General features: G+C 35.4%; 1 protein-coding gene across 1 annotated transcript; it reads left to right on the top strand.

Moving 5' to 3' along the window:
- The first annotated feature begins 3450 nt into the window (after positions 1 to 3450).
- LOC111028700 (segmentation protein fushi tarazu-like) lies at positions 3451 to 6119 on the top strand. Its single transcript, XM_022307431.1, has 4 exons — positions 3451 to 3634; positions 3794 to 4299; positions 4857 to 4919; positions 5510 to 6119. The coding sequence occupies exons 1-4, from the start codon at positions 3553 to 3555 to the stop codon at positions 5555 to 5557; spliced, it is 699 nt and encodes a 232-aa protein (XP_022163123.1). The 5' UTR covers positions 3451 to 3552; the 3' UTR covers positions 5558 to 6119.
- The last annotated feature ends 13256 nt before the right edge of the window (positions 6120 to 19375 follow it).

Genomic DNA, 19375 nt, shown 5'->3' with positions numbered 1-19375 from the left:
GGCAGATAGTACCCAAGAAGACACAACCACCACCAGCAGCAGTCTTATTGAAGAACTCGACGTACTTTTATGTAATATATTTTAATAATAGGGTGTTGTCTCTATTCCAGGACCGACCCTCGTCGTCGTGAAATAACGTTACACTGACAATAATGATTATAAATAAGTATGCTCGGTATATACTGTGATGCGATAATAGTAATAATAATTGAACTTGACCCTTGGTCCAATTTCCGCTCCCTCCCCACACCCTATACGTATACACCTCTCCCTTCACCGAATCACGTGATGGTGTTGCATCACCGTGGTCAAATCGTCAACAAGTCTTCGGATTTCAGATCGTTTACATATTATTATTAATTACTATGATATCAGACACTTATTAGTTATTAGTCTTATTACTTTCAATTAGGTACACGGATTCTGTGGGTCTGCATGTGCATGCGTGTTAATGACTACTTCTACGACTTATTTTAATCGGGAGAGGGGTACCGATAAACGTATGCAAATCGCATGTTAAGTCCACTCGCACCCTAATTAATGAGTCCGACTCGAATCGAGTGACTACGGGGATTTAGAGAGCTTTTGTGGTGGCGACGAAATTAAGGCCCAAACAAAATGCGTTTATTATATTATTATGTGACCATACCAATTATCATTATTAATATCACTATGTTCGTCATTAAAAATAATAATTTCCGCAATAACTAATGGTTACTCAACTAATGGTTACTCGATAAAATATATCACGAACGAAAAGTTTAAAATGCGGAGGACGGTCGGTATGTGATTCGACGCGATGTATCTTTTTTATTAGAAAATACAAACGTATTATTTGCACTTTGTACTCGTGCAAAATGCAAATATTAAAATGTATACACTTGGATCTTATACAAAAGAAAAGCTACAATGTCTGGGATTACAACATCAACGACGCTCATTAATTTCTCTGTGAAATTCCTATATATAACATAAGCAACAAAACAATTCATATCATAGAGAAATTCTTTAAATATAATTAAATCAGTTTTGCGCAGCAAAATATTTCATTAAACGAAAAATAATAAATATAGTTATAATTAATATTATACAGTGAAAAGTCTATTTATATATTAGTGCACTACATGGGCAACAAAAAATGCATATTATAGAGAAATTGATTAAGAATATAATATAATCAAATAAATTTTGTTCTCAAATATATTTCACTAAACAGAAAATGTTGTTAAATATAAGTTCGTTAAATTAATGTTGTATAATATAATGGTATATTTTATATATGTATATATAGATGTAAAAGATATACAACCAGTGACGGATCCTTAAGAGGTGGACAGTTGGATTTTGATTTGTATGTAATACATAATATGATGGACTTGAGTATGAAGTTACGGCAACGCATAATATTGTCCATCTTACAGTATTATGCTCAATAACTCATGGCAAGTATTGATTATTATTATTTACCCCCCCCCCCCTTCATCCTGCAGTCATAGATTTACTGACACGTGCAATTAAACGTGTTAAATACAGTGAGATACATATTTTACTAGCGAGTTAAGAGATCGTCGTAGTATAATTGATTACGTTGAGTTAATAGTGTTATAGTTATAGTTAATTATATCACACACGGAGGTGAGTCACCATAAATAAATAATTTATCTTAAATTCATAGTAAATAATAGTCGAATAAATCAATCAAATAATTTTTATTATGTTACCGAGATTCCACAATATCATGTAGGTCAGATACACAGTATATTTTTTTATAATAATAGTACTACTGTACATTTATATTTTATTCCACAATCGTTTTAAAGTCACCAGTGTTCTTTTTTGATGTCTTAGCAGCTATATATTAATATCCTCTCTGATAATAACTGTACCGATTACAACACGATTATTAGGATGCCAACTAAGTTAACAAATAAAATATAGATCTAGGAAATTAACTATTTATTCTAAATTAAGCAGATACAAACAAGCTGTCAATTATTATTTATTATAATATATTACAAAGTCCATTATACTAATTTTATTAATAACATAATATATTGTCTAGACTCTAGAGGCCTTATCTCCTCGTTCCTCTCGTGTTTGTAAGTGAGTGGTCGACGGGAAAGGTTTTCGATGAAAAAATAAAACAGTAAACAAAAATAAATATTTTTAAGCTGCACCTACAGACCTAAGTCCTAACTCAGAACTTTATACACACATAAACACATTTTTAACATACATGGGTACGTGGCTAATAGAATAGCTGAGACACAATCTATTACTGTTATTGTATATTTACCGTACATTATTATGTATTACCATATATAATGATATATATGAATAATTATGAAATTCGATTTGTTTTTATCAGACTGTTATTATTAAAGACACTATCATCAATCATCATTATTGGTTTAATATGTTTGTTTATTAGTTTTAAGCGTAATAATTTTCATATTGTCGATATCAGTGGTCAAGGAAATGATTTAATTTGATGAAAAACACTTAATTAAAAACATATGTTACACTGATCGATTTTAACATGAGTGTTTAGTAAACAACTCATAACATCCTGCATCTCTATGTTTGATAACGAATACGATTTGTCTCGGTACCTACTGCGGTTGTTGTTGTTCCGTTTAAACGCTTAAAAACTCGACAAAATAATACATTCTTAAATTATTTTTGTTTATGCCTAAACACGGCAGTAATTAAATGAATATACATATTTAAGTATCGGACGATGGACCCGCTCATATCATAATATACATAATAAAATGTATAAAAGACCCAACGCGTCGACGACCCAACTCAACGAACATTTAATTACGCAGCTGATGCGATAGTCGGTGACATCGAAATAAATACAATACATAGTATAGATACGGACCACACTAGTCTTGTCTACAATAATACTATTATTGTAATAAGTGCAAACATATAAACGAATAAAGTATAACGATAATAACAATATATCGTGGCAGTGTGCGTGTTGAATCCGTCGGAAAGGGATTTTGGACGAGCGCGTGCCACACACACACGCGCACATTATATATATATATTATGATATATCGACATGGCCGTTCAAACAATACATACGTACACATAATATAATGCCATACAATATAGGTGAATCACCCAATGCCCTACTGCTGCTGCTGCTGCTGCTGTACATCACCGCGGTGTGCACTGTGTATATTTACTCAGGCCGGGCGAAAAAATCGCACACTCCCCTGCGTCGACTATGTGTCGCGAGCGTCTGAAAGCCGGCCGCTGCCTCCGACTGGAGGGTGGGGGAGTGGAGACCGCGCGCAGTCCGACCGAGGGTGGCACCTCCCCGGCGGTGACACAAAAGGCGAGACACGGATTCTGTTTATCGAGTTCATTGTGTTTTTTTCCTCCCCCCTACACCTCCGCCCCGTCGACGTGTATATCTCCCTAAATTTTCGCCGGACTCGATCCCCGGCAGCGGGAGGGTCCATCGCTCCTCCTGATTTATAGGTTAGTCGGTTTTCGGAACCCGACCCGGTACACGCGCACACACGACCGACAACCATGTCCGCGTACGACTGGCTTCAGCAGCAGCAACAGCAGCAGCAGTTTGTAGTCGACGAAACTCATCTGCACGAAGGCAAAGGTAAGTCGAGAACAAAATATACTACCTAGTCAGTACAATAAAATATTGTTATAAGACACGATTTTTGTATAGCAAAAAAAAATCACTTTCGGTAGATCGCCAACAGCTTGTTGTATGGGTTTTCTTTTTAATACCGTGGGGTTTTCTGCGCTTTTCCAGGTGCCGGCAAAAGGTCTAGGCAGACGTACTCCAAATATCAGACGGCCGTGTTGGAGACGGTGTTCCAGACTTCCAGATATATCGTACGAAACAAGAGACAGCAGATGTCGGCCGAGCTGAGCCTGACCGAGCGGCAGATAAAGATATGGTTCCAGAACAGGCGGATGAAGGAGAAGAAATGCCACAAGGAAGCGCCGCGGATCGTCGTCGACCGACATATGACCGGGCTGCAGGGCGAGGTATGTCCGTCGGGGGCATTGGCTGTCGGTTACGCCGAAGACTACTGCAGCAACGCCGTCGAGCCGGCCGACGACCCAAGGGATGAAGACGTTTTCACCAGTGGTTACCACCCCGCAGTGACCAAACACCGACCGGACGACGTTGGCGGTTACTCCGTTTACGGTGGTTACGATTTGCTGACCGCACCCGACCCGTACGACCAACGTGTAGCAAAACAACAGTGTTGGTCGGCACCCGTCGACTTCCATCAAGACTTGTACGCCGACGTGAGTATCCAATATTTCATCATATAAATTATTTGTTATATTATTATAATGTTATATTCGAATTGAACATAATATATGTACGAAGTTATGTTAACTTGCGAGCTCGTTCAAGTGCGCATACAACTTAGATAAACCCACGCCATGCCCCCGAACATGAAAATAAAGTTATTATATTTCGCTCTTATATATCACTTTAGACACTTTATACCGTCTCGAATGAAACATACGCCATGGTCAATTGTAATAAAAATGAAGTAATACGAACCTGTTCAGTATAGTCCATTATCTTTTTGAAAAAAAAAAAAAAAATAAAACAAATGAAAATAATCGCATGAGTTAGCAGCAAACTCTGACTTCGACGCTTTTAGTAAATAAATATTGTATGATTATTAATTAGTACCTATAGATATAACTGATATAAGTAACTTATTCAGACATTTTTAACAGTTTTGTTTGGTTGGAATACATTTAGGACCTTCTTTTCCAATTAAAAAATGCGTTTCTATGTACGGTACTTGGAAAAACCAACTTTATTTCATAAACTAATATTTTTTCAGCACAACTCAAGCCATTTTCAAAGACTGCCGACGACTCACCACCACTATCCGTTGAATTCACAAGTAAATAATATTATCTAGCAATTTTGTTTGTGCCTATCTATCTATATGTTATTGTATATTATTAATTGTTATTAATCGGTGTCGTTAAACATAACTTAATATACGTTTAGTACATCAAACTATTCGAAGAAGTAGATAATCGTTAAAATGTTGCGTCAAAGACCATTATTCTAATAATCTAATGTGAATCGCCGCTGATTTGTATATATTATATCTTCACAGATCCTATTATTATTTTATAAACTAATTATTAAACATTCGGTCGGTCGTGTGTCACAAACTTACAAATATTATATTTTTGGTTCTTAAATTCCGACCATAAACGTTTGTATTATCAACACGTTATAATTATTATGCCTGTAAACAACCCTCTTCCGTCGATTCGAGGGCTCATAATAATATATAAGTCTCGACATCGTTTAATAAGTCATCGTAACGGGGTGGGGTTAAATTTAAATATAATTGAATACATAACATACATACATACATTCATACATACATACATACATACATATACATATAGCCATAATATGCGTCTCAGAGTCATTGCACATTTTATTAATTCGAATATTATATATTTGTGTTCACAGGTACAAGACTACTGTCCGCCACAGCTGCAGGCTGCACATGGTTATTGACGGTGGTCACTATTCTTCAACATGAGTATAATAATACTGTGCAGTTCGGCCTGTACATTATTGTAATGGTACGCATTATTGCATAATATAATCTTTCGACTGCCGCGTGGTGATAAAATTCTAGTCAATTCACAAAAAGGTGCTGTACAGCTGATAACAGTCGTCGGGCATCGCATAATAAGGCCAATCGTAATATTATTATAAAATTGTGATAAATACGAAAACCCCGTCAGGGCATTACGCACCCTTTCGGATCAGACCACCCACACACTGCCGCCGGATGACGCTGCAGCTACCTTCTGTACACATAAACGAGATCCTAATATGATCTAACACGTGAAATGTGAATCATTTATTATTATTAAATATTATTACTTTTTTTTCTTACGTATTATAAAACTCTAATCAAAATTAAAATATATCGTACGTTAATATTTTTATTAGTATATTTATATGTGTATGTATATATATATAGGTCACATATTATTATATGTATATTGTGCATTTGTGGCTTTATGTTTTCTCGTGTGTCTTATGATTTAAAATATAAAATATAATATAGTATACGTATATAATATATATAATCAAACATTGACAATAAGTATTTATTTATTTATTATCGCACGCAGTGTATCAATTAATGCCAGTAAGTTTTTTATTTTGTTTTGACAACAGTCGACATTACGTCATAGGTTCGGCACTTTCTCAAAAGATAATGATTAATTTACTATTAACGAGCAAAATAAAAATATAAGGAAGTAATATAATTATCTAAAACTGACGGCCGGATATAAAAATATGGAAATCAGATGCTGTGCAATACTCGCCGATCGAAACCCATATATATTGTACAATACCGCATATTATTGCGTCGATGGCATTGTGCATTATATACCCGTATTGATATTGCACAGAAGTCTTTCGTTCGTCGGCACGTACGCGGGGTTAGCTCTCCTGCTGCGAGCGACCATTTAAACGCGCAGCTGCCTCGTCACCGTCGTGCACACGACGATATTTTTCAGGTAAGCCGAGAGGGTTTCGTGTGCATGCAGTCTCGTGTTGATGACGTCCCGACTGTGGTATACGCCGGACATAAATTTAGTTTTTGTGTAATGATATTTTTAAAATGATTTTTTTGCAGAGACAATATTGATAATTACAATTCTATGTAATACATTTATTGTAAAGAGGTCGTAAACACTGTAAATAATAACGCTTTGTTTCTTGCCGCCGGCTGTGACAAGCTGAGCATTTGCTTTTTTTCACCCCTATCCAATTATAATATAGGACTTATAATCATGAACAGTGAAACCTCGATAACTCGAATCGACGGCGGAATAAAAAAAAATTCCTGCCACCGAAAATTCGAGTTATATATGATATTGTATGAACGTATTGAAATGCGACGACTAAGATATTCCTTATTCAAGTTATAAAAATTAAACTTTTGGTTCATGGACCTTCAATTGTGTGTATTATATTTAGGATCTACACAGGTATTTGAGTAAGTGCTACCAAGGGAAGCACAATTATCTTACCTAGATTTTACTTGAATTTTCAAAATTCCACAAATAACACCATACTTAGTATTCGTAAATACGGTTAATTATCAATAATGGTCGTCGCATAGGTGTATATTATATTATGAAAGTGTGTATTCCTATGAAAAGTAATACATAATTATCTTACGTTGACGCTCATAATCCGTTATAAACTACTGTCGTTTTAATCATCAACAAATTGTTTAGCCATCAGCATTTTAACCCTTTTAATATTGAGTTCAATTTCCATTAATTATACTTCATATTATATTTTATTCGTTCGTTCCTGTTGCGTGGTGATGGAGTATTTGAAAGACGAGACTGACTCCGAGATGTTTGGGGTGAATGAATGGATCATGACTGGTGTAGAGATTTAAACTCTATATAGGTACTGATTGCGGGCTTAATGTACCCCAAGATGATGGTGGAAAGATAGTTGATGAAAAAAGTTTATAGAAGATTCTAGCCTTTGCGATCAATTTTTTAATTTATTATAATCACTGAGCGTATTTAAACATCCTATATTATTTCTATATAATAAAAATCAGAATATGTTATTTGGTAAAAACATCAATTGATAAGAGCTGGACCGATTTGGCTCATTTTTTTAATGTTTGGAATATTCCGAATAAGATAATTACGAAAAGAAAAATAGGAAACTAACTTCCATAAATAATAAATTAATATTATTAATGATAAACTATCATATATAGCTGTGTAAATTAAATTCTAGCCTTACAGTATTCACGCACACGTCAATTTTCACCATATATCCTTAAATTATCTATATTAAATCAAAGCTGCTCCCATATTTTGTATTCGTATTCTCGTATTAATAATAAAATATACCTTATAATAATACCTAATATGTGGGTCACAGCGCGATGGCCGATTATTGCGACGTCATCGTTGCACCATGATGACGACGCGCGACGCGACGGCGTAGATATAAAATACGAGATGGAGAACGGCGGCGGCGGTGGCGGCGGCGGCGGCGACATAGGTACACCTAATCTGCAGATGGACATTAAAAACACATTTACGGTATGAGTTTTGCAAAACATCGTGAATTAACTGGCACTGTGTGGGAAAACTATGATTTGTGGTCGATAAGTTTCTACCTACTCACATATTGTTATAGTAGTAGTTGTAGTTGTTGTAGTAGCTGTACATAGTGGTTACCCCGTTACCCGTAAAGCCTTGCAGGTAAATTTCGCTTTTACGAACAACAATTACTGAACAATCCATTTGTATATCTAATATATCTATGGCCAAGACATGGGTATATACTGCATACTATATTGCCATTCACCGGCCTAGTAGTGTTTCAGTGACTTATATTGGACATAAATGTATTAATAATTTCAATATAGGTGTAGCCGTATAGGCTTGTTTTAGGAAAAAAAAATTAATAATTTTAAAGATTTAGATTTATATCTTTTAAAAACTTTCTATAATAATACTTATTTCTGTACAATATTAAATTAATATTAAGCATAATACATTAGCAAATGCCAACATTAATAACCATTTTCCAACCAAATTCTTTATGGTTTACTGGTATATTCAGACTGGTATAGACGTGTTTGGTGATTATGTGTTGGGGAATAATATTTTAAGTCTTCATTATAAATATGATTAAAGATATTCTATACATATTATAATCCATTGAAGTTTCTTACATTAAAAGTACTGCAGAGATCAATTACATGAAAATCATATGATTTTGATAAAATAAATCTCAATAGTTAGTTTAAAGTTTTAATAAGTGGATTTAAGGCAACCTTAGATGTATTTCCCCAAATAATGATGCCATAGCTAATAATGGACTGAAATCCAACCAACATCAAATAATAGACTGCGTGAAAGGTCTTTAAATTTATAAAACAACTTTTTTACCATACTAACTACATGATTTATATGAAGAATCCAACTCTAATGTCTATCAAAAATTATCCCAAGGTATTCAATTGAATAAACATATTCAAACTAATTACATTAACAAGAAACTAAGGATATATTGCAATTTCAGTAGTGAATAACTAAAAGACTATGCATTAAACATTTATTATAGTAAATTTCAAAATAAATCTACTTTGATTTTGTAATAGTTAGTTTTAAATTGTAGTTTAAAAAATATATGAATTCAAGGGCAAAATAGACTATTCAACTATTCAGTGATGTGCTTATGGGCGGCACTTTTTGTCAAGTGAAGCTATTCAGTCCAAATTTAAGTTATTCTTCAATTACGGAGAACCAACAGAATCAAGTATATTTAAAAAACCACAAATGGTCCAAACTTCAGGTGAGAGCTTACATAAAATATATACAACAGCCGGCTTATAGTGGCGCTTACACACCAACACAAGACATACTATATATTAAAAGAATATCCAAGAAATCCAAGACAAACTGTAATGACCAGTGGTTGAAGGGGGGGGGGGGTATGATGAGTTAATATTCCTCCACTTTTTATAATTCGCATTTTCTATGCCTCTACTTATTTTGTACGGCTGTTTAGGCGATATATCAGAACTATATAAATTATGAAAAGCGTCCTTCCACTTATTTTAAGATACTTCAGCCAAAAACCGATAGAGACAAATATGTGATCAATCTCGTAAAGTATCTATAAGAAATAACCCAATCTGAATATTATTAAAACGCATTCAAAATTCAATTAAAATACCTGCATAATGTCTATTATAAAATTCTCAAAATTGTTTTAATGATTTATTTTCAATTGGCTTTGTTCCAAAGAAGAAGTTTATTTTAAATTATTTACGACGAGTTCCGTATTACAAGTCAACAAAAAAAAAAACACTTATAGTTTCATAACTATTTTTAAAATTGTTATTTATTTATAATTTCGATCAGTTTAGTATGCAATCTTACAGTAGTGTTTAAGTGGTTCTTTTGTAATTCAAAAAATAAATGTTATCATATTCCCAAAAAGTCAAATTGTATGTAGATTGACATCTACCTTAGAGGTCTACCTGTAATAACAACCCTCCTCCACAAATAATCGTAGGTTATTTTGAACCGGAACAATATTTTAGTAAGTATAGGTCAGTGGGGTTTTGAGACTTGTCGATTGTAATGGTGATTTTTTTTTCAAAAAATAAAAATACCACAATCGAACTATACTGTGAACAGTTTCAAAAGGTTTTTATTTTTTAACATAAAAACTTCAAACGAATGTAAAATATCTTTGTATGTTATACCAACGAAATATTTTCGGAAGTAGGTATCTTTGAAATAAGTGTTTTCATTTTTTTCACGACTTTGTTCGTATACACCTAACGCCTATGTATACCATATAGTACGTTATGTCACAAGAACAAAACATTCGGACACAACGGTTCACGGTCGGCGGTGGCGGTGGCGGCGGATCTTCTTAATGGTTTTTTCCGTGACGATCTCGGCGAGCTGAAACACCGTGACCGAACGCTGTGCATTCACGTCCACCCTGCGTCGCGAATCAGCTGCTGCCCCTTGTTTTTTCAAGCACCCTGAGCAAATAAAAAATAATAATATTAACACACGTCCACCGATACAACGATGACTGATGATCTCTAATCGACCACACGCACGTCATATTATTTTATATAATACATTGCGTAATATATTATTATTGTGATACGTGCAGCACCAAAATAAAACAATCGAATCCCACAAAATATAATCGATAATAATATACTGGTATATGCACCGTGTCGCTTTATAATAACAATATGCGTGACTATATTATTAAAATATAAAAAAGACAATATCATAGCGTATACATAGTTACCAACCCTTTGCGACGCGTACTACAAAATATTACAATTTTATGTTTTGCGTTTTACCATTATTATTGCGGTCTGAATCTTAAAAATCATGAACAAATCGATTACCTGAAATATTAATACAAATTCTTAAGCTAAAAATACAAGTTTTGTAAAATCTTGAAGTATTTTTTTTTTTTTGATTTAAAATACACCGCAATTAAATTTCGAGTTATTAATATAAATTAGTGTCAAAAACTGTTTATTGATGTTTTACTTTTTAATCAAATCAAAAATAAATCATTTTTTATTTGGAATTGTTTATCATCAGAATTGGGTCTCCTCTTTTGAACGTATTTTTTTACCAACCAATATGTATATATATGTAGGTGTTAAATTCAAAATATGGTATATTGTTATAACCTGAACTGAATAAGCCAAAATGTACAATGCAAGTCCATTGGCATAGGTTCACATTCGTTTAAGTCTCCGCACGAACTTATAATATCAGTCGAAACTATAGCTGCTGCATTGGTCGCCGGACAACCATGAAAAATAATAATTTAATAATATTCTGCCGATGAACAAACCGTATAGTGTCGTGGTGGGGTGGTGTACGCCGTTCGGCAGTGTTCGCAGCCACCAGGTTTTCGACATTATAATATTCACACTCCCCACGCGGTGGTGATAATAAATGCTCAATCGCGGACGTTTGTAAATGATGTAAATATGAAAATTTTTCTAGCGGTTATAATCCGGCGAATAAAAGGAATAGGGTGAGGTGGCTTCGCTCCACCATACGTCGTTTCGTGATAAAGTGAATTCGATTACAATAATAATATCGAGGGCCACGCAGGCACACATATATTATACATTTATACATGTTATATATATTCATATTATTCTATTATTTATGCTCTTAATCCATGTTCGACAAAACTTTTCACTGTTTTATAATATTAATATAATATATTATACTGTAAAACTAGGATCTCCGGTACAATTTCTATAGGCGGTTCGGCAGCCCGCAAAGTCGTTGATACATCCACGGCGACCAAGAGTGGCGAAACAAAAGCGTCTTGGCTGCACAATAATATTCACGATTAAGAATGAGAACGAAGAAAAAAGTCCATTAAATCGAAAAAAATTTCAAAGCAACACGCCAATTTGGTCGTCATCATTAGTCAAAAAATAAAAAAAAACAACGAAAACAAAACAACAACAACACGAAACGCGGAACCCTCTGAGAATTCCTTTTATATTCATTTCGAATGGTTGCATGTCGTACATATATATATATATATATATATATACACGACAACGGCGATGAAGGGAGGCAGAGGGTGGTGGTCGCGGTGGTGGCTCCGAGGAAAGGGTGGTAAAGCGGAAAAGAAACAATGCGTGCGTACGCGGTTCGGGTTTTAAATTTTCTCTCCGGGCCAAGGGGCGGATTGTCACTCAAGTTTTGAACTGCATTGACTAATGACACCGGGCCCCGGTATTGGCACACACCCCTCCACCGCCGCCGCCGCCGACGTGTACACTACTCGCCGAGCTGTAGGGCTGTCAAATACATAAAAGATGGATGGATATTCGCAACAGGCAAATACGCGAACGCACTCACACACCCGCGAGTACGCACTCACACATACGCGCTGGTACAGAGACCATTTTGAATTTTTTTCGCCGTCGACCCATCACGGAAAACAATACCGCACACGCGTCATTATATTATTAACGTTTATATGTGTAGGCATAATGAGTGCAATGATATTATACGCTTCAGTGTTTAACGCCGTAATATTATGGTAGTAATGTATATTAATACCTTTTGTTATAGCACCGGTTTGATTGTGTTTTTTTTTTTTTTAGTCTGCACACACGGCTTCCGAAAGGCATTTAAGGAATATAACAGTTATAATTTTACCATACAATTCATTCATATTTGAATGATTATTACAGTTGTATTATAGAGATGGCCGATACATTTTTATTTCTACAATCGATCAATCGCTTTAAAATATATTTATTTATTAACTCCCTATACTATAATATTCTCACAAACAATTTATGATGTTACGTTTAAACGCTTCTATATGTAATATTACCCCTGTATACGAAATATACGTAGGTATATGCTGTACCTAAAGTGAAGAAAACGTATAATAAAAACCGCCAAAAAATTCTCGATTTCAAAACTCGAACCTAGGTGGAGTAATCCTTCAGACATGCTGCATATTCATCTGCACAGACCACATTTCACAATAATTATTTTTATTTTTCATTTTCGACTTACAGCGTTTTTGCTTACGACGGTAGTACAGCAATCGAGGGTATAGGTAAAAGTATCGAAGAAAAGTATCGCCCGAGTTTAATTTTACACACATATATATACATAGGTACACTGTTGTTTATCGGCTATATTCGTCGCACGATGACGGGCTTATATTAGCAGACGGGGAGGTAGAAAATAAAAAATAAATACCCGAAGTCAACATAATATTATATATATATATATAACATGTGACTGACGCACTGTCTGAAGTGTCGCCGCGGCAGTATATACTATATAGTGATTTTTACAACAATAAACAATAAAAATCGTTAGCACGTGTGTGTGCGTGTGTGTGTCATTATTTATCACCGTCTTCGCGTGAGAACGACCGCGACGGTGGCGTATTGAGCGTTAAACTGCAAACAGCAGCGGACGACGTTATAACATTACACATCGAATTTTATAATATACATATATCGCACCGCGGGGCGCGCGAGGTCGACTCGAGTGGCGGCCGAATGATGGAATCGCCGGTCGTAGAATTTACGACGCCGCCACTGTTTTATGATTACCATATTCTTATTAGTGGTGCTGCACACCGGTATATTATATACTATATACGTATATATCGGGCACAACGTATATAACAGTACGACATTTAGCTTCGATGCTGGGAGAGAGAGAGAGAGAGAGAGAGAGAGAGAGGGCTGTTGAGAAATTTATCGGCTTATGACGGAGGCGGTGGCGGACGCGCATGTGACGAGCATCTGGTCAATACGCACGCCGGAAACGCGAGTATATAATATTCGACTGTTTACAATCTTAGTAATATTGTGTAATATTATGTTCGATACCGGTGCAGTTCCGGGTGGGTAGTAGGTACGTATAATAAATTATCATAATATATTATATACGATTCGGCTTCTTTGAAGAGGTGGGGGGGGGGGGAGCAAAAATCCGTGGCATTTTAATACATTAAACGCTCTATATTATTACTCTTTTAATATTTTTCTCTCGTTATACTATATGTAAACAAAATATAAAGAATCGCTACCGCCAATCCGAGTTAGTTGTGTCATCGTGATGTAAAAAAAATAACTATCAGAAAGAAGATTTCTCGAATGGCATGTGTATCGGACACTGTCAAACACATTATAAACTATAAAGTATATATAGCCACACACTACCTAGGTACCTACATAATATTATTACTTCGAATGGTGCAGCCTATCACCGATGTATGAAATTACAATAATTGAATATAATCTTCCAGTGGCGCGTGACGTCGGTGCGTGGTACATAATGAGCTGATTCAAATATCATTATACTTATGGACATACCTGAACATAATACATGTTATAAATGTACCGAAAAACCTTGAGCGACGTTTTTTTCCCCGCCAAAAGGCGAACGACATCGAAAAAAAATTCCATCTATCAGGACAACAATGATAATAGAATATGCATTGTATATTACATCGATGTGATTGTGAATACGTCGTGACGTTTCATCACGACAATATTATAATAATAATAAAATGTCACCGAATTTGTTGTTCACACACACACACACACACACACACACACACACACACACACACACACACACACACACACACACACACACACACACACGCACGCACACATAAATATATACATAACATACACACCATGTCCATGGTTTTGCTGCGGGATTTATCATCTTTTTGAAATAACAAAACGGAATAACCCTTATCATAATATCGTGCGAGCACGAGGCGATGATATTATCGCGTTCTATTGGTAATTAAACATTTTTGGCACATCGCTTGTAGGGTGCAGACGTGAATCTTTATCACAAAGGCAACGCGGCGAGTCGTGTCAAGGGTGGCGGGTCGCCGTGACCCCAACGCTACTGCCACTGCAGTCTTTTGGGCAAAACACTCACAAAAATACTACACACACACACACACACACGCGAGCGCGTTTATACGAAATTACTTTTTTTTCTTTACAATCGGTCGCAAGTAAAACGCTTTTTTCTACTGCCACTCGATCGAAACAAAAAAACCATTATTGCGCTTGTCAGTTATAAAATAAAATAAGTCATAATATATTTTAATAATATAACACATTAATTACCTTTGCTAGCAGTTATTATGCATGTATTAATCTAAGTGTTAAAACGACAAATCCAATGTCAGCCCGCCCACGTTTATGTATAGATAATGATACCTGGAACATGCTTCGCGACAATTCGAAGGTAAATTTTGTTGAAATTCGTTAAATATCACTCACTGATTTCGCGGAAAAACTGAATAATATACGTATGTATAGGTACACGTTGGCCCACCCGAGTCGTCCTGTAGAACTTTCGAAATTTCGATTTGTTCCTCTCGAGTGCACACGCGTCTCGTTTCGGATAACTATAATAGGTGTGGGTAAGTATATTACGTCTACGCGGGAAAATATATAATTTGTTCGTCCCGTACTCGTACGACGATCAACAAAAAAGCGGTATTGTCGTTTAACACGCCGCTTGGTCCAAATCACCAAAGCAACTCTAAACGATGAACGTCAAGATGCTTAATATAATTTATACTCAATAGCGACATCGCTATACTACTAGTATTATACGTAACAAGTATATATACATACTACCCGGGTCCGAAAGAGGTGCTATAGACCTGCAGCAGGGGTTTCCGACCTACATTATGTTTTGAAAAATATTTAAAAACGTAAATTACTAAAAATAATTCTTAAAATCTTTAATTTCATTAAATGCTGTTTTTATCCTTCTTATCTAAAAAAATAATTGGCCAATGATTTCGAAGCCTATCACAGATTAAGCCCGCCGTAAAAAAAAAGGTTAATATGGACCATTCGAAAATAAAATTAGTCGTAGCCCAGAGGCAATAGGCATATGTATACGGATTTCGTTTTGTGTGCATTTGAACAGTTCATTTTTGAGTGCATTCAGGGGAGTTTTAACGAATAGTATATTTATTATTCTAAGCCCACGACTGTTGTCTGTTGCGCAGTGTACCTATTTATACAAAATTCATCGACTTCACATTAAACGTCTTCCTCGGTCCGTTTGGTGCAGTGATGCAGTCTCTCGTGTATTATAATATGATGGTGGCTTGGTTCACCCTATTCTGTCGCAAGTAAGAATTCGTTTCACGCGTGTTAAATAAAGAAAACAATAATAACAAATAACAATCGATGAACTGTATACATACTGTCGCCAAACCGTATATACGTATATACACACACGCGCGTATATATATTCGAGTCCGATCGCGACCGACGGGAACACGAAATCGTATATTATGCTAACGGAATATCGCGTATATACGATTATGGATCGGACTGCGTTCTGTCGAGTTGCAATACGAATGGTATAGATCATTAATCATTTACGAAAAGTATAAAACATATTATATTATTGTGCTCGAACGATTAACGTAGTTTGACGGTCTTTTTTCCGCGCATATTTAATACTGCAGCGGTCCGCACACCCCTTCGGCGTGTGTTTAAACGACAAATAGGCATAAACCAGGTGACGGCGAATACAATACATAGGTATAGAAATAATTTCTACTGTATAGGTAATAGACACTAATATAATATAACTTATTTTTTATAGGACACTCGAATCGTGTGCGGACGGAGTAGACGATAATAATATTGTATGCACACTGCACTCGTGTCTTAAATAGGCGTTTTACTTGCGGTCCTTCGCTGCAGTACATGTCTAAGTGCATAATTATTATGCAACAAGAGTGCGCGTGTAGTACACTACCTTAGAGGTAAACATCGCAGCCACAGATTGTCACGCTACAGCTCGTGCACTGCGGATACAGTGGAGGATCCAGAAATATTTCAATGGAAGAGGGTCATTAAATTAATTTTATACTTACGACTAAGATGCCTAAATTGTGACATAATACGTAAAAGCAACACAAAATAGGCTTACCACTTTTCCACCAGGAATATATTAAAAAAAATCAAATTACAAACTTATTTTTATAGATTTGTAAGGGCGCTTCCCTTCGACCTTCTCCTTGGATTCGCGCCTGACCAATGACACGTATAATATTATATTTACCGGCTATACTATATTACTTATATTCGATTATTAGTTCGATATTTTACTAATTAATTTTGCATGAAATAATTTAGTAAATCGACAATTCAAATATGAAGCTTAACAATGAAAAATATAGGTTCGTAATTAAGTCATGTTCGAGTGTCTTGTCCTTGTATGATGCAAACGGTGATCTGCCTAATAATATTCCTATTATACACATCGTAGTGTTATCCACAGAATATCAGTTATGTTTTTTAATTTCGTAGTATATATGTAAGAAACATTTTCGGGGGTCGTCCTTTGCGCCACCACCACCCATATGTATCATTGTCGACGCAGCTATTATATTATTAATATTTGGGCACTTACGCAAACCGGTTCCGTGTGCAAAGGGACTCATTCTGGAAACACTTTGCTCGAGGGAAATAAAAAAAAGGAACGTCACCATGTGCACATTATAATACATGTAATATATATTATATACCTATATAATATATAGTACGTATGTATATAGTCCAACGATACGGAGACCCATAAAATAATTCCCATAGCGTAACCTGTTGTGTAAATATTATATGCACCGTGTAAGAATTTTATAAAATATATATTATATGCAATATACGTATTGTATAATAAATAGTCCAAGACAGCGGCGCAATTTGACAAATCGTTAAGTTGTTCAACTCGCATAAGCCGTTATTCAACGTTTCTGCGCGTGTGTATTATATACATATACAATATGTTTAAGCGTGGTTAAAATTATAATACGACTAATTACTCTCTGTTCTATCAAACTATAACAAACATACACATTTATCGTAAACATGGTCATGTTTACTCGTTTCGTATGTTATATACCGCTTCTTGAACTATATATACAATAACATCATATTATACTCATACAGAGAACCTTTAACTTCGTCACGTGACGCGCAAGAAAATTTGTACTTTCCATCGGTTGTCGTTATACGCGTATGTAACACTAATTATTTAGCTTAAACTCAAAAGCAGATACAACATAATATATTTATACTACACTTGGGGTATCTTCTGCAGGATTTTGATACCTAAAACGACATAACAATAATTTTAATATAATGTCGTTTGTTAAGTTGATCAAATTCCTGAAAAAAAATACCCTTCAAATTGTACGTACCTAATTGTATAATTTGTGTAGCGAGAGAACGGCCCGAGGAAAATCGGTTCTCCTGCGTCTCCCCTAAACGTGACATCCTGCCATAGTTGAACCGATAGCAGGGTGTCGAGTGGGAGTACCCGGAGTGTTCTATCGCCAGACAGAGTACGCATATAGTTTATCTATAAAATTACCGGAATTATTGAGCCGATTACAATTCTCTTCGTTACACTCGGAACTCGGGTCATGAAGACCTAACCTAGCCTGACCTGCGGTAACCATCGCACAAGCTGTATTATTTTTATCTCATAACTATATTTATCTCTTAACTGTTGATTATTATTCTAAACGATCGTATACATACGAATTATACTAGGAGGTACAAAGATAATACAAATCTACTTAAAGAATAAATAAATAAAATCTGTTATATTATAAAGAGTATTTCAAACAACAAACAAATAAAAAAAAGGCCTTGAACCGGAGCTAAACTAAACATATATTATACGTTTAATATTTAACCGATGAATATTATATTATAGAGATCACGGACGCTTCAAAAATTAATACAACGTATTTCGTTTGTATTGTAACTATATATAACACACGCGAGTATATATGCGCAGTAGTAAAACAATAAAAAAAATAGAAACAACTCGCCGAACGCACATTAAAAATATGAGAAAAAAAATATTTCGTCTTAAGGCACTGCCGCCGAAAACGCTACCATCTGCTCGTTATGCATATATTACGTGGTGAACATTTTACGACTTACAAATTGGACGTTATCCATCAGCTGTGTCACGTAGTCGAGACATTTTTGGGAATTCCGTCGGCATTGTTATCGGGATCGATCAAAGGACGCTGTAATGGATCGGTCGCAATAATCATCGGCCGGACGAGCGAAGGTAACCAAAAAAAAAGTCATCTCGAAACGACTCGTCTTGCGAGGGGGTTGCAGGTGCAGTTGCACAGTAAACTGCAGTTCAACTGATCAACGTGACCTCTAAGACTTTCGCCTATATCTAC

The sequence above is a fragment of the Myzus persicae genome, unplaced genomic scaffold, assembly GCF_001856785.1.
Source record: "Myzus persicae strain clone G006 unplaced genomic scaffold, MPER_G0061.0, whole genome shotgun sequence".
Classification (NCBI taxonomy): Eukaryota; Metazoa; Arthropoda; class Insecta; order Hemiptera; family Aphididae; genus Myzus; species Myzus persicae.
This window is presented reverse-complemented; position numbering and strand designations above follow the sequence as displayed.

Bases quoted from the DNA above. Each gene is read 5' to 3' on its own strand.
- LOC111028700 (XM_022307431.1), top strand. From the start codon at position 3,553: ATGTCCGCGTACGACTGGCTTCAGCAGCAGCAACAGCAGCAGCAGTTT. The intron at 3,635-3,793 runs GTAAGTCGAGAA...GCGCTTTTCCAG, and splicing joins TCATCTGCACGAAGGCAAAG to GTGCCGGCAAAAGGTCTAGG. The intron at 4,300-4,856 runs GTGAGTATCCAA...ATATTTTTTCAG, and splicing joins ATCAAGACTTGTACGCCGAC to CACAACTCAAGCCATTTTCA.